General features: G+C 55.7%; 4 protein-coding genes across 9 annotated transcripts; 3 read left to right on the top strand and 1 right to left on the bottom strand.

Annotated features, from left to right (window-relative positions):
• The first annotated feature begins 334 nt into the window (after window positions 1–334).
• GPSM3 (G protein signaling modulator 3) lies at window positions 335–2,444 on the top strand. 2 transcript variants are annotated; one of them, XM_078446759.2, is made up of 5 exons: window positions 335–479; window positions 706–750; window positions 960–1,068; window positions 1,265–1,464; window positions 1,690–2,444. In XM_078446759.2, exons 1-5 carry the CDS (start codon window positions 408–410, stop codon window positions 1,825–1,827), a joined length of 564 nt encoding a protein of 187 aa, XP_078302885.1. In that variant the 5' UTR covers window positions 335–407; the 3' UTR covers window positions 1,828–2,444. The 2 variants fall into 2 exon arrangements, with proteins under 2 accessions (XP_078302885.1, XP_060470326.1); XM_060614343.2 differs by lacking the exon at window positions 335–479 and having other exon boundaries at window positions 494–750.
• An 866-nt stretch (window positions 2,445–3,310) lies between these two features.
• Window positions 3,311–8,480, top strand: PBX2 (PBX homeobox 2). The gene is made up of 9 exons (XM_060614293.3): window positions 3,311–3,577; window positions 4,517–4,590; window positions 4,828–5,075; window positions 5,173–5,363; window positions 5,546–5,681; window positions 5,797–5,950; window positions 6,357–6,445; window positions 6,552–6,638; window positions 6,765–8,480. The coding sequence occupies exons 1-9, from the start codon at window positions 3,357–3,359 to the stop codon at window positions 6,855–6,857; spliced, it is 1,293 nt and encodes a 430-aa protein (XP_060470276.1). The 5' UTR covers window positions 3,311–3,356; the 3' UTR covers window positions 6,858–8,480.
• A 117-nt stretch (window positions 8,481–8,597) lies between these two features.
• On the top strand, window positions 8,598–11,969 carry AGER (advanced glycosylation end-product specific receptor). Of its 4 annotated transcripts, none has more exons than XM_060614296.2 (11): window positions 8,805–9,089; window positions 9,265–9,371; window positions 9,503–9,695; window positions 9,877–9,941; window positions 10,085–10,172; window positions 10,273–10,455; window positions 10,571–10,698; window positions 10,896–11,037; window positions 11,308–11,331; window positions 11,445–11,571; window positions 11,670–11,969. In XM_060614296.2, exons 1-11 carry the CDS (start codon window positions 9,038–9,040, stop codon window positions 11,764–11,766), a joined length of 1,206 nt encoding a protein of 401 aa, XP_060470279.1. In that variant the 5' UTR covers window positions 8,805–9,037; the 3' UTR covers window positions 11,767–11,969. The 4 variants fall into 4 exon arrangements, with proteins under 4 accessions (XP_060470280.1, XP_060470279.1, XP_060470278.1 ...); XM_060614295.2 differs by having other exon boundaries at window positions 8,807–9,089; window positions 11,695–11,969; XM_060614297.2 differs by lacking the exon at window positions 8,805–9,089 and adding an exon at window positions 8,598–8,798 and having other exon boundaries at window positions 9,265–9,695; window positions 11,695–11,969.
• Window positions 11,970–12,153: 184 nt separating this feature from the next.
• RNF5 (ring finger protein 5) lies at window positions 12,154–14,574 on the bottom strand. Of its 2 annotated transcripts, XM_060614340.3 has the most exons (6): window positions 14,340–14,574; window positions 13,369–13,387; window positions 13,161–13,273; window positions 12,999–13,053; window positions 12,806–12,923; window positions 12,154–12,699 (listed from the first exon to the last, which is right to left on the bottom strand). In XM_060614340.3, exons 1-6 carry the CDS (start codon window positions 14,477–14,479, stop codon window positions 12,602–12,604), a joined length of 543 nt encoding a protein of 180 aa, XP_060470323.2. In that variant the 5' UTR covers window positions 14,480–14,574; the 3' UTR covers window positions 12,154–12,601. The 2 variants fall into 2 exon arrangements, with proteins under 2 accessions (XP_060470323.2, XP_060470324.2); XM_060614341.3 differs by lacking the exon at window positions 13,369–13,387 and having other exon boundaries at window positions 14,340–14,449.
• Between the last annotated feature and the right edge of the window lie 229 nt (window positions 14,575–14,803).

Here is a 14,803-nt window from a genome sequence, read left to right as displayed (position 1 = left end):
GACTATAAGCACCTAGAGGGCAGGGATAACTATCCAACACATATTTATTGAATACTTACTGTGTGTTAGAGCCACTGCTAGGGGTATATGTACATGTTTGAGGGCCCAACATCCCTGGGTCTGAGTACTTTGCTTCCCATTGGAACCATGCCCCTCCCAGTCCCCATAGTCTGTGGGAAGCTGGGACACAGAAGAGGGACAAAGCCTACATCAGGGTCCTCTTAGGAAGGGGACCTGGGGGAGTGGGCGGGGGGGGGGGGGGTTCTGAGGAGTAAAACCACTTCCTGTGTAGCTAGTTCCTGTGTTGACAGAAAGAGCTGAAGGGGAGGAGGGGAGTGGAAAGAACAGAGCCTAGGGTTGAGGGACTACTGAAACTCTGGAGATGTGAAGACCAAGAGTCATTCTCTATGATAAACCCCCTCCACTACTGCAGCTGGAGACGCTTTTCCCAGTCTCTGTGCTCCCCTGGGGCAAGAGAGGTCGAGCAAGTAGTTTGGGTGGGAAAAGAGAACTAGAGGAAGTTGACAGGGATGGGCGGGGCCCGTGGGGGGGCTGACCAGGAACCCAGCTTCCTGCTCAGTACCCAGGCATCCAGCCCCTGGCTCACCCCCACCCCTTCCAGCCCCCACTCCCCTCAGGAACCTAGGGTTCCAGCCCTCCTCCCAAATCCCAGCTACCCCACCCCCATCAATTTCTCCCCTCCAGGGGATGGAGGCCGAGAGACCCCAGGAAGAAGAGAATGGTGACCAGGTGAGCTGCGCACTGGGCTGGGGAGGCTGACACTGGGAGAGAGGGAGGTAAGAGGATGTGGGGCAGGGACTCAGTGAAAGGGGACTCCGGGGACTTGGAAGGGCTTGGGCAAACTGAGGCAGGAACAGAGACACAGAAAGAGGAAATGGGCTGTCAGCCTAGCCCCCTGCCCACCACACCCCCACTTGATTGGACCGGATGTCTCCCAGCATCAGGGCCCCCATCAGGATGAGCATGGCTGGCCCCCTGTGAACACCACCACTCGGCCTTGGCGATCTGCTCCTCCGTCCCCTCCTCCTCCAGGGACCCGCCACACAGGTACCCTCACTGGCCCAGGGAGCTCCCTCACCTTGGTGCCCACATCCTTCCTGATCCCATTACCAAGGCCCTCTCCCCACCTCCTCCTGATTCCCCATTGCACCCCCTCAGCTCTCACTCCAAGTCATCTAGCACCACCACCCCTCCTGTCTGCCAACTTCTCTGGGTCTCTGAGCCCTACCCCTCCTCTCCCCAGCCCTGGGGCCCTGCTCGGCCTCCCTGCTCTCCCTGCAGACTGAGCTCCTTCTGGATTTGGTGGCTGAGGCCCAGTCCCGCCGCCTAGAGGAGCAAAGAGCCACCTTCCACATCCCCCAGAACCCCCCAAGCATAGCCCCAGCCCCACTTCGGCCTCTTGAGGACAGAGAACAGCTCTACAGCACTATCCTCAGTCACCAGGTGAGACACCTCCCCAGAAGGCAAGACCCAGGCTTTCTGGTTTCTTGGCCCTTGTTCTCTTTTGGGCCCTACCCCTCCTCCCCACCATCTATCCCCTGGCCAGGCCCCGGTCCCTCCATCCCCATCACATGTATCCTACATACCCCTCTCGCCAGCCTTGGCTCCTTGCAAGGCCTGCCCCTCTTAAAATCTCAGCAACACCCTCCCTTCCCTCCACTCCTCTAGTGCCAGCGGATGGAAGCCCAGCGGTCAGAGCCTCCCCTACCCCCAGGGGGACAGGAGCTCCTGGAGTTGCTGCTGAGAGTTCAGGGTGGAGGTCGAATGGAGGAGCAAAGGTCCCGGCCCCCCACACATACCTGCTGAGACGTGAGCCCCTCCACCAGCCCCTCCACACTCCTGGGGCTCAAACCTGGGCAGCATGCCCTCAACCCCTGCTTGGCAGGGGCACCAGAGACTGGAAGACCCAGGAGAAATCTCAATATCCATCATCTTCATCCACCTTCCCGAGGAACAGAGGAGGTGAAAGTCCTGGGAATAGGGTAGGATGGTCATTTAACTCCCTCCCCCAGTACATGGGAGCTTGAAGCAGTGAGAAGATCCCAGCCACTGGGAAACACCCCACCCCCTCCCCTGATCCCAAGGAGTGGCTGGAAGTCTTGGTCCTGAGCTGTGGGGATACCCCCAGTAGTCTAGCCACTAGGCAGGATCTGAGGGCTCAGGCCTCCATCTCCCAAGAGAAGGCAAATCTCCCAAAGTTAGGACCTGAGAGACAGTTCCACCCTCCTTCCCAGTAAGAAGAAAGGAAGAGAGGGCATTGAAAAAGGTAAGACCATTCGCCCACCCCACCACCAGCACTGCCACCCCAGGACTGAGGGGCCTACAGGCTGTGAATGGACACTTAGCACTGCCCACCCTCCCTCCCCACTGCTGCTCCGAGTCCGATGTTTTGGTTGTATGAATAAATGTAATTCTCCTCTGGACTGACGAAGACTGGTGTTTGGGGCTGCGGGAGGGGGGGGGGGCGGGGGGGGCGAGGGGGGGATAGGAAGGTGAGGCCAAGAGGCCGCCTCTTTCCCTACTTTGGCGAGAGGCCAGCTCCCCTCCCTGGCTGGTTAATTACTGGCTTATTAAGCAGCGGTTGGAGACCTCCCTAATTATACCCCCCCAGCCCCCCCTCTCCTGGTTTTAATTAAGTAGAACAGGGAGGGGAGTCATTAGGAGAAGAAATATGAACTGAGCTGTCTGTGAACCCAGGGATTCTAGGGGCCGGAGTCCACAACACCTAGATTCCCTAATTCAGAACCCAAGTTGCGGCCCCTGAGCCCCAATACGCCTCCCGCCCCCCCACCCCGCCCTTCCGAGGCCACCGAAGTCCAGCCCCCGGGCCTAAGCATATCCCACCCCCCCACAAGGTCTAGTCTCCTCCCCTCGTCCCCTCTTCCCTCTCCCCTCCTCCACTCGATGCTAGTTCCTCTGTTTCTATGTGTCTTTCTCCGCCCCCAGCTCCTCCCTGTTCCTCCTCTCTTCTCCCCTCCTCTTCCTCTCCGGCTCCCCTCCCCGCCCCCCCCCCCCGCCTCCCTCCCTCGCTCCCCCCTTCTCCCTCCTCCCTCTCTCTCTCTCTCTCTCTCACACACACCCCCGCTTGGGCCTCCTCTCTCTCTCCGGCTCCATTTTCTCCGCCGCCGGGGGCCGGGGTCTCCTGTGGGGGGCCCAGCCGGTACCCCAGGTCTCCCTTCAGGGCCGGGGTGAACCTCCGGGAAAGCCGGGAGGGGGGAGACGGGCGGGGGTTGGGGCGGAGGGAGCAGCGGCCCCACTGAGTTTGTGGGGGGGGAAGTAACCAGGCGGGGGGAGGGGCGGAGCAGGGAGGGGGCCTCAGGGCCCCCCCCCCAACTATGGACGAGCGGCTGCTGGGGCCGCCCCCTCCAGGTGGGGGCCGGGGGGGCCTGGGATTGGTGGGTGGGGAGCCTGGGGGCCCTGGCGAGCCTCCCGGTGGCGGAGACCCCGGTGGGGGTAGCGGGGGGGTCCCGGGAGGCCGAGGGAAGCAAGACATCGGGGACATTCTGCAGCAGATAATGACCATCACCGACCAGAGCCTGGACGAGGCCCAGGCCAAGTGAGTGCCCCCACCCCGGGACCCCACACAGACCCAGCAGAAACCCCATTCACAAGCTCTGAATCTTCTGGGAGTCGCCCCCACCCCCTACTCCAGGATCGGCTCCAGGATCCTAAAGCTCTCTTCTCTCCTTACTCCTGGGAGCTCCAAGATAAGCCCTCCTTCACGAACCTCCCCTCACCCCCAGGCCCTGAAACCTTCAAAGAGGGGAACCCAGGGTGGCCTCACCCCCCCCCCCCCAAACTCCCCACTGACTGCCATACTCCCTCGAACATGTTCCATCTCCAGAGCCCTGTTCTGGCCCTCAGACTAAAAAACTGCTATGCTGTCTTAACTCTCCTCCCAGCCCACCCCCATACTCTCCAGGCCTGGGGACCTCCATAGCGCTTCCCAAAGCTCCTACTGCTCCTCTCCACCATGGCCCAGCCTTCAAGGGTCCTCCCCCACCCTTGGCCCCTGTTCAGCAGGACACTAGGAGCATCAGAGCCTCCTGCCTTGTTCAGTCCCAGGACCCTCCACACACATCTATATTCAACTCCTCCAACCCCTCTCTGGCACCTCAAACTCTGACTCTTCTTGCAGTCTGCATCTCTTTTCCTCTGCAGTCTACCTAGTCACCCTCATGTCAGCAGTCACCCCCAAACTCTCCTTCTCTACCCCTGTAGACCCATTTCCCACAGCCCCCGTACATGCCCACAGTGCTTTTATCTTGCTGCCTGCATCTTCCCTCCATCTTCCTTAAGCCAAGCAGCTTCTCCACATTTCCACACTCAGGGAGCTGATCTCTTCCCAAGAACCCCCCAACTCCATTCTGCCCCCACCCCCATTTTGTACCTCCCTGCTGGTTCAGAGGCGCCCCTCTCACCCTCATGGTCTCCCTCACTCGATCCCTCCTCTGTTTCTATAGCTCCTCAACTCTTCTCTCCCCTTCCTCCCAAGGAAACACGCCCTCAACTGCCACCGCATGAAGCCTGCTCTCTTTAGTGTCCTGTGTGAAATCAAGGAGAAAACCGGTATGTGGGACCCCCTCTGATTTCTCCCTTCTGGGGACAGAATCCTGTTCTTTATAGGACTCAGGCTCAGAGTTTGATACCCTGGGGCCCTGAGAACAGTAGGGGTTAGGGAAGTTGCTAAGGGGAACTAGGGAGGGAACCAAAACCTGGAAACTTGGGTCTCCAGGAAGACACTAGGAGGGCTGAGAGCTGGCTGTGGGTTCCCTGGGTCCCTAAGTTCATTGGCCTGTATGCTAGGCCTTAGCATTCGAAGCTCCCAAGAGGAGGAGCCGGTGGACCCACAGCTGATGCGCCTGGACAACATGCTTCTGGCAGAGGGTGTGGCTGGGCCTGAGAAAGGAGGGGGCTCAGCAGCAGCAGCTGCGGCCGCAGCAGCCTCCGGGGGCGGCGTGTCCCCTGACAACTCCATCGAACACTCGGACTATCGCAGCAAACTTGCTCAGATCCGCCACATCTACCACTCGGAGCTGGAGAAATATGAGCAGGTGAGGAGACAGGCTGGAGTGGGTGAAAGGAGAGGCTCCTGAGGGGAATCCCAGGGCCAAAGGGCCCCTCCTCACAACCCACTGGCTCCCACTATAGGCGTGTAACGAGTTCACAACCCACGTCATGAACCTGCTGAGGGAACAGAGCCGCACACGGCCTGTGGCACCCAAGGAGATGGAGCGCATGGTGAGCATCATCCATCGGAAGTTCAGCGCCATCCAGATGCAGCTCAAGCAGAGCACCTGTGAGGCTGTCATGATCCTGCGTTCCCGCTTCTTGGATGCCAGGTGGGGCTCAGAGGCCCAGGCCAGCCCCCAACCCTGGGCTCTTTCCCATTCTTCTCCAAGCCCCTGGGCCACCGTGCAACACAACATGGTACCCTATAGCAGTGGCATTCTCCAGAGTTAGGCAAGATGGAGGCCTTGCCCGAACAGCCGGCCTCCTCACCACCTTTCTCCCTCTTCTGTAGACGAAAACGCCGCAACTTCAGCAAACAGGCCACTGAGGTCCTCAATGAGTATTTCTACTCGCATCTGAGTAACCCATATCCTAGTGAGGAGGCTAAGGAGGAGCTTGCCAAGAAGTGCGGAATCACTGTCTCTCAGGTATTAGGGAGGCTTGGGGAGGAGTTTTCAGGTCAAAAGCTCTCTGATTCTACTGACTGAGGGACTTAACATAAAGTTCTCTACCTGACTCTGCTTTCTGCTCAACACCCCACAGGTCTCCAACTGGTTTGGCAACAAGCGGATTCGGTATAAGAAAAATATTGGAAAGTTCCAAGAGGAAGCAAACATCTATGCTGTCAAGACCGCCGTGTCAGTCACCCAGGGGGGCCACAGCCGCACCAGCTCCCCGACACCCCCTTCGTCTGCAGGTGGACCCCACTGCCATCCTGGCTGGCTATCTTGCACGCTTCCTGCTTTTGTTCCCACTTCCTATCTAGGCAGGATCACAGCTGAGAGGGGGCCTTTGGGGGTGAGAAGGACCTAGCTGAGATGGGATGGAGATGTCAGGGGACAGAGGCCACTCCAGTGAAGTTACTTCTATCTTCCAGCAAGTGGCCAGGGACGGAGTGGGGAGGCTCAGAAACTGCCTGCTCCTTCTGAGTGTTGCAGTGTTGTCTTACAGATAATTTGCATATAGTGGTGCACCCCCAGAACTAGTTCATAGGGCTTTTCGGAAACCAGAGCTGTGGTGAGAATCCTGTCTGCCATCAAAGGCTGTGTTATACTCTTCTCTAATCCCTTCTCTACTCCCCCTCCCCCTCCCCCCCCACCAAGGCTCTGGCGGCTCTTTCAATCTCTCAGGATCCGGAGACATGTTTCTGGGGATGCCCGGGCTCAACGGAGATTCCTACTCTGCTTCCCAGGTCAGGTGGCCCATCTCCCCTTGCGTAGGGCTTTCCCAAACTCGGTTTCCCTCTCTTCAAGGTATAAGACTCGTCACTGTGTCATACCCTTCTTTGCTGCCTGCAGGTGGAATCACTCCGACACTCAATGGGGCCAGGGGGCTACGGGGATAACCTTGGGGGAGGCCAGATGTACAGCCCTCGGGAAATGAGGGTGAGTGGATACATGAAGCTCTCTTTGTCCAACTTTCACCAGGACAAGAGGGCCTTTTCGCTGGCAGTGTTATCCCCACACTAGACTTCCCAGAGCCCTGCCCCAACCGTCTCTCTCTTTTTCCAGGCAAACGGTGGCTGGCAGGAGGCTGTAACCCCATCCTCAGTGACGTCCCCGACAGAGGGACCAGGGAGCGTTCACTCTGACACTTCCAACTGATCTTGCCCCTCAGGGCCACAGGGGTGGGGGCTCACAAGGCGACTCTTGAAGAGGACACAGGCATCCAGAGGACAAACCCCAGACACAGGAGAAGCACAAGACAGAGAAGGGCAAATGGGGTCATCCCTTCCCCAACCAGACTCTCTCAGTGCTGGGGGTGCTGACTACGTGGCAGGGAGAATGGGCTCCCCTAAGGGGAGAGTGGGGTCTGTCTCCCTCTTTTTAACTTTTTTTTCAGTCTTTCTCTTCCTTTCTGTCACAAAACCCAGAATCCTATTGTTCAGATCCCTTTCCCTCTGCTGTCTTTCCATCCCCCTCCACCCCGTACTATATTCCATTTCTCTTTTCTCTGGGCTCCCCCACCCCACTTATCTGCTCTGGGATCTGTGGAGAAGCCAGCCCTGCCCAACCAGAGATGCCAAAACTGGGGACACACCTTCTGGACAGAGGACATGGGCCATGAACCCTGTGCCTCCCCACCCCCTGCCCCTCCAGATGGCTTTATTACCTCATACGCAGCTCATCTTAAACCAATAGAATCGCTCGGTGGACTAGAGTGTCTGACTCAGATATCTACCTCGGAGGGAGTTTCTGCTACTTTAGGGAATTGTTGACTGGGCTTTGGGGTTGAATTTTTGTTGTTGTTTTGTTTTGTTTTGTTAAGGAAAGAAACAAAACCCTGGGATCCATCTGTATTTTGAAAAATTTTTGTTGCTGTTATTGGTTCTTAATTTTTAGTTTGGGGAAGTAGATGTTTTTATAAATATATTGACTTTTTTTTTTTTTTTAATTTCTTGCTTTCCCATGTTAGGGGTGATAGCCAAAGGGGTCATGATAAGAGAAAGGGGAACAAACAGAACTTGCAAAGAGGCCCAGCTGGCTCCAGTCCTGTCCACCAGAAAGTACATTTAGCAGGGCACCAAGCCTGCACCCCTAAAATCACTTAGTTGGATGTTCTTTGCTTATGCAGGCAGCTCTTTGCTGCATTTGCTGTGGAGATAGGGGCTTGCTCTGCTGACCTGTCCCCACCCCCCACTTCCCTCAATCCTTGGGCAGGGCTGGACTCGGTAACTTTGAGGAAATGCCACCTTTCCCTGTGAGTGACACGTCTTTAAATCTTTTTTTTTTTTTTTAACTACTATTTGCAGATTGGAGGGGAAAGAATGGGGAGGGGCTTATTGCCAAATATGTTAATGTGGGTTGGGTGCTTGTGTTATGTTATCTCCCTCCATTTCCCCAGAAATGAGGCATCTTTTATTCTCAGTTCAAAATCAGGAGGGTGGGGAGAGAGGAGGGAGGTTGCAAAAAGCCAGGTATGTGGGAAAGTAAAATCACCAATGTCCCATCCTTGGCCAGAACTCTTACCATCTGAACCCCTCAAACATCCTCAGGATTTTACGAGACTGTCCTAGTGGGGAACCTCTTCTGTCAAAGATCCAGGCAGGACTGAAGGGGAGCAGGTTAGATGTGTGATGGGTGGTGGGTGGGAGGCACGGGCTGGGGGCAGTTCTCTCCTCACTTGTAAACTTGTAGTTTCACAGGAAAAAAGAAAACACATACACACATACACACACACACACACACACACACAGTTTTAAATAAAGAATTTTCTTTTTTCCCTGGGTTTAGTTGAGAATTATTTTCAAAAACATGAAAAACCCCAGAAAAAAAAATCTTTTTCTCATAAAGCCCCAAACAGGTGTTTTTCCCAAGTTCCCCCAGCCTTGCCCTCACCACCCAGGCCCCATGGTTCACCCTCACCCCCTCCTCAAGGGAAAAAGCCTGGCCTGAACCCTGTTGCCTAGCAACCTTGCCTAAGCCATATGGGGCTCCCATTGTCTTACCAGCAAGCCCTCAGTGGTCTCCAGTTTTCTACCAGGCAAGCCCTCCGTGGACTGATGGGATGGGTTGGGGGTCCTGAGTGAGAAGACACCCTAGGAGGTACACTCCCCACCCCCATGGATATGGCTGGGCCCAGAGACTGGCAGTGCCTAAGGGTGGGGTGATAACTTTCTCCTAGTATCTGAAGTACTCTTGTCCAAGAAGCATGAATTCCTAGCATTCCCTGTGACGGGACAGGACGGGAAGATGGGGGTAGGGGAGAAGGTGCAAGCCCCACCTAGGGCGGTGGCCACAGCAGTGAGGGGCAGACAGAGCAAGGAGCCTGGGAAGGAAGCAGGATGGCAGCAGGGGCAGCGGCTGGAGCCTGGGTGCTGGTCTTCAGTCTGTGGGGTGAGCCACTCCCCTCACACCAATCCTCCCTGCAGAAAGCACTCTGTCCTCCCCAAATCTGCCCAGAACTTTCCTGGAACCTGGGCACTGCTCTTCAAGCTCCCTCACCCACCTTGTCCTAGTTTTATTAGCCCCCATTTCCCTCCTACCCTTCCACCATTGTACTGTCTCCCAGGGGCAGTAGTAGGCGACCGAAACGTCACAGCCCGGATTGGGAAGCCACTGGTGCTGAACTGTAGGGGGGCCCCCAAGAAACCACCCCAGCAGTTGGAATGGAAACTGGTAAGCAGGGCTCCTGTCACAGCTTCCCCACTTCCAGAGAGACCAGCGATGATTTGTATCCCCACCTCCCTGCCTCAGGAGTCCTTTCCCAAAGGACCTGCCCTGCTCAGGCCCCTCTCCTCTGTCCCCAGAACACAGGCCGAACAGAAGCTTGGAAGGTCCTGTCTCCCCAGGGAGGTCCCTGGGATAGTGTAGCTCGAGTGCTCCCCAATGGCTCCCTCCTCCTGCCGGCAGTAGGGATCCAGGATGAGGGGACTTTCCGGTGCCAGGCAAAAAGCAGGAATGGAAAGGAGACGAGGTCAACCTACCAAGTCCGAGTCTACCGTAAGAGTTCAGGGCCTTCTCCATGGCCCACCTTTCATCTAAGGAAAAGTCTTCAACCCCAGCCCTCGACTCCTTGGCCCTGGTGTGTGAGAACCTGTGACTTCAGATGCCCCAGTTCCCACACCTGGGTTGTGAGAGTCTTCAGAGCTGCAGCCTCTGATTGAAATTTTCCCTCCTTCAGAGATTCCTGGGAAGCCAGAAATTGTGGATCCTGCCTCTGAACTCATGGCTGGTGTCCCCAATAAGGTAGTGGAAGAAAAGGGGAGAAGTAGAAAGCAGTTCTGAGAAGAGGAAGGGGGTGTAAGCCGTGTCCGTGTAGGTGTATGCGTTTGTGTGCGCGTGTGTGTGTAGTCTCTTATTTTCAAAGGTGATGGTTACTCTTTCCCCAGGTGGGGACATGTTTGTCCAAGGGGGGCTACCCTGCCGGAACTCTTAACTGGCACTTGGATGGGAAACCCCTCATACCTGATGGCAAAGGTAAGTCCCAAAGTTCCCCCTCCTGCTGCCTTCTTTCTGACCCCTCCCATATCCACCCTGGGAGGTCTTGCCTTGTCCTTCCTTCTCCTCCCCGCCATAGGAGTGTCCGTGCAGGAAGAGACCAGGAGACACCCTGAAACAGGGCTTTTCACACTCCAGTCAGAACTGATGGTGACCCCAGCCCGGGGAGGAGCTCCCCATCCCACTTTCTCCTGTAGCTTCAGTCCTGGCCTTCCCCGGCGCCAAGCCCTACACACGACCCCCATCCAGCTCAGCGTCTGGGGTGAGTGGAGGTGGGGAGGGCCTGAAAGTTTGGCCCTCAAGGAGGGAAAAGTGAAGCCCATGGCCACAGGGACCACACATAGGTATAACTCTCAACCTCATGCCCCCACCCCCAGAGCCTGTGCCTCTGGAGGTCCAATTGGTGGTAGAGCCAGAAGGTGGAACAGTAGCTCCTGGTGGTACCGTGACCCTGACCTGTGAAACCCCTGCCCAGTCCTCCCTTCAAATCCACTGGATCAAGGACGTGAGTGACCTGGAGAGGGGGCTGGGAAGTAGACAGACACATCACTGGCAACTAGGACAGGAGGCTCATAGAGAGGCAGGCAAGGACCTGGGGAAGACGACAGAATATCAGAAGATATGGAGACAAAGATAGGAGTATGGGACGTGTGCAAACATATTACACGTTGTAATAGTCTCCTATCCCCCTTCTCCCCACAGGGCGTGCCCCTGCCCCTTACCCCCAACCCTGTGCTGCTCCTCTCTGAGGTAAGACCTCAGGACCAGGGAACCTACAGCTGTGTAGCCACCCATCCCAGCCATGGGCCCCAGGAAAGCCGTGCTGTCAGTGTCCACATCATCGGTGAGGAGACCTCTCTCCAAATCCCAGGAACCCTGGGGCTGGGCTAAGGGATGGTGCAGACTCGAATTCCCTACTCCATCCTGGCACTGTCCCCTCCATGTACCCACACCCAGGCCTCCTCTGCCCCACCCAAGCCATACCAAGACAGCCTGTCCCCTCTCTCCTCTGAACTGAAGAAAGGGAAAGACTCCACTGGGGCTCCCACTAAATAGCCTACTTTCTCTCACATTGAGACCTTCCCTTCTAACTTGCTCTGACTTTGTCTTTCAGAAACAGAGGAGGGGCCAACTGCAGGTGAGGCATTCCCAACGGCCAAAGTGACTGGGGGATGGTCTGGGGGATGGCTGACCAGAAAGGAATGGTGAGTGGGAGGGGCCAGGCCCTCACTTCTCTGCATCTCTCTACAGGTTCTTTGGAAGGGCAGGGGCTGGGAACTGTAGCCCTAGCCCTGGGGATCCTGGGAGGCCTGGGGATGGCTGCCCTGCTCATTGGGGCCATCATATGGCAAAGACAGCGACGCCAAGGAGAGGAGAGGTAAGTGGAGAAAGCCAGAGACCTCAGACTTGAGACTTCCAGGCAGCAAGAAGGGAGGTAAGGGGGAGCAATGATGGAGTGCCGGGAACCATGTACAGTATTCTCCCCCATCTTCCTCCTCAGGAAGGCCCCAGAAAACCAGGAGGAGGAGGAGGAGGAGGAGCGCGAAGAGCTGAATCAGTCAGAGGAGCCTGAGGCAGCTGAGGGCAGTGCAGCAGGGCCTTGAGGGATGCACAGCCAGACTCCATCCATCACCTCCATTTTCTTTCCCCTCACCCCTGCTCTGTTCTGGCCCCACACTAGTTCTTTCCTGTGTAACTGTACCCACCTCACCAAACGTGCTTCCACAACCAGAGCCTCCCAACAGTGAGAAGTAAACACCTTGCCCTATTTGCTCATGTATGTGTGTGTGTATGTGTATGTGTAAGATGCCCTCACCCCTGAACCCTTGAAAGCCTTGAAGGAGAGAGGCTCACCCTCATGCTTCCCCACACCACGCAGATATTTACTCAAGTTAGAGAGAAGCTGCTCCTGTTCTGGAAGGAAGGAGGTAAGGACAAAGGTGGGCAGAGCTTCCATCAATACATCTCACCTTGTTTATTCAATTTATAATAAAGGAGGTAGTGAGGGGAAGGAAGCACTTAAGTCAGAACCCATAATAGACACTGGGGAGAGAAAAATTAAGTTAAATCAACAAGGGGAAAGTAGGGGAGAATCAGAGGGAGACTTGCCCATCTTTCAACACCAAATCAAGAAAGGATCAGTAGAGAGAAGAAACAGACATTCTCTTCTGTCTGTCCTCCCATCCCAGAGCTGGGAGTTATGATGCTACTCAGTGAGTTCAAAGCAGAAGGTTCTTCCATATTCTGTCACTCCTCCTCCCCGCACCCTCCTAGAAAGTGGCCAGGGTTGGCCTCAGCCAGTACAAATGGAGTGGTTGGGGAGGAGGGGCCAGGAGTCAGGAAGGGTCAGCAAGGACCCCCAATACTGATTCTCCTCTGGCCGGAGGTGGGTAGGAAGGAGACAAAGCTCAAATACTGAGCAGCCAGAAAAAGAAGAAGATGGCGAGAAACAGGAACAGGGAGTCCTGCCAGCTGGAGGCCGAGTGACCCTGTCCCAGATCCACACCTGTAGGAGAGAGGAAAGCTGTGGAAGAAGCATCCACTCCTACATTGGGAAGGGGACTGAGTGGGTTCAGAGGGCTCCCTGCTAGGAGCTGAGGGAAGGCTCTTACCTGTACCCCGATGCAATGGGTCATGGGTGTTGAAGACGGTGGTGAAAAAGCCAAAGGGAAAAGCACCAACACCAAATGAGAAGTGAAAGCCCCCGGTATCACCAAATGACTGGAATCCCTAGGAAGGTGGAGAAAGTCAGAGGGGAACAGGGCAGGTCTTTGCAAGGAAAAAACACAATCAGACAAGACTCACCCCTCTGCTCTCTGGAGCTGGTCGCTGGCCCTGGGGGCGGGGTGGAGTTTTCAATCTGAGGAATAGGAGAGAGACTAGCAAGAAGTGTTCTCTCCCCTTCTACACCCCACTGCCAGGGCAGAAGCCTTCCATCTTCCCTCAGCACCAGCCCCTCTCTCTCACCTGGGGTCCTGGGGCTTCTGGCTCCCTCGACCATAAAGAGGGACAACCTTTTCTCTGCTGATCCCAGCTTTACACACTGGGCATTCTTGCCGCTCTGGCCGTGTCTCCAGCCACTGGGGGAGAAAATGAAGTGGTTTCCAGTACACAGCAGGGTCTTTGAACTCCTCAGACCTCCCCATTTCCCTCTTCATCTCCTCTGAGTACGCACCTGATGAAGACAGGGCCAACTGGATGGGGGCGAAAAAAAGAAGGTCAAACCAGCTACAGAAAAGAGACACGGACCCAACCTCATAGAGTCCCATCTCACCCCCTCTCCCAGGTACTACCTGCTTCTTTTCCCATTTTCTGCAACCTCTACCATGCCAATCTGGCCTTCCTTCTTCTCTGATCTTACAACATCTAAAGCTATATCCATCCTCAACATGGTCAACCTTTTCCTCTCCCCAAACACACAAAGACACAAAGACACACACACACACACACACACACACACACACACACACACCCATCTCCTCCCTTCTCTGCCTTTCGACTTAGTTTCCAGTTCTTTTCAACCACAGCTTTCCAGATCTCCTCTTTCAGTCCTAGCCCTGTCCTTGGCCTTATCACTCCCAAACCAGACCCCCTTTTACTAGCACCTTCTCCCACTACTCCTTTTCCTCTCTTCTAGGCTCAATAAAGTCCCTATTTCCACAAACCTTTAACTTCTCAGGGTTGCTCCTTCAGTGCCCTTCTCCTCAGGTTGTCATACCACTGCTTACCAATATCTCATCTGAATGGGATTCCACATCCCTAGGTCTCAACCTACTCAAGCAACGTGTGCCACCCCTAACCTTTGAGTCTAACCTGTACAGCTAAGACCCCTCACTTTCCGGGGTAAGGTAGCTCGGGTCTCGCCTGTACAGATGTGCTGTTCCCGCCCTACCCCCGGTCCGGCCCCACTTCTTAACACACCATACCTCTCACCTCCTAGTTCCAATGACTCTCCGTTCTATGGGTCTCCTCTGTACAGACGTGACTCTCTTGCCCACACATACTCAAAGAGACATTAAGTCCCCTTCTCGGGCCTCACCTACGGGGACGTGACCTCCATTATCTTGTATGATTGTATGCCACCCCGCCCCCAGCCTCCCTAGTATGGAGGTGAGCCCCACTTTTCTCCCACTCCCGGATTCTCACCAATACAGGTGGCCACACACACTGACCACAGCTTCGCGAGCAGTCTCCAGACATATATTACATTCGAAGGTCGCGCCCGCCCCGCCCCGCTCGCGGTTTGGCCCTTCGGGGCCCCCGTCCTCCTCCTCCGCTGCCGCCATGGACTGTTCTGTTTCGCCTTCACGTACCCTTAATCCCCTCAAAAACACACATACACACGCCCCAACAAGAAACCGCCTCCGGCCCACGATCTTTGGGAGGGCTTCAAAGTTTTCTAGGCACTATTGGCCTGAGTGCCCGCCAATCACACAATTCAAAAGAAAGGATTGGTCCAAAGGGTAGGGGTGAGGTTTGCGCAGTCCCGCCCTTGCACAATGATTATTGGCTGATACAGTCTCAGTCAGTATGCAATGCGACGGGATTGGTAACAACTCGATACGTCCGGTCGCCCGACCCGGGGGAGCTTTATTCGTCTGAGTAACTGC

The sequence above is a fragment of the Panthera onca genome, chromosome B2, assembly GCF_046562875.1.
Source record: "Panthera onca isolate mPanOnc1 chromosome B2, mPanOnc1 haplotype 2, whole genome shotgun sequence".
In the NCBI taxonomy this organism is placed as follows: Eukaryota; Metazoa; Chordata; class Mammalia; order Carnivora; family Felidae; genus Panthera; species Panthera onca.
This window is presented reverse-complemented; position numbering and strand designations above follow the sequence as displayed.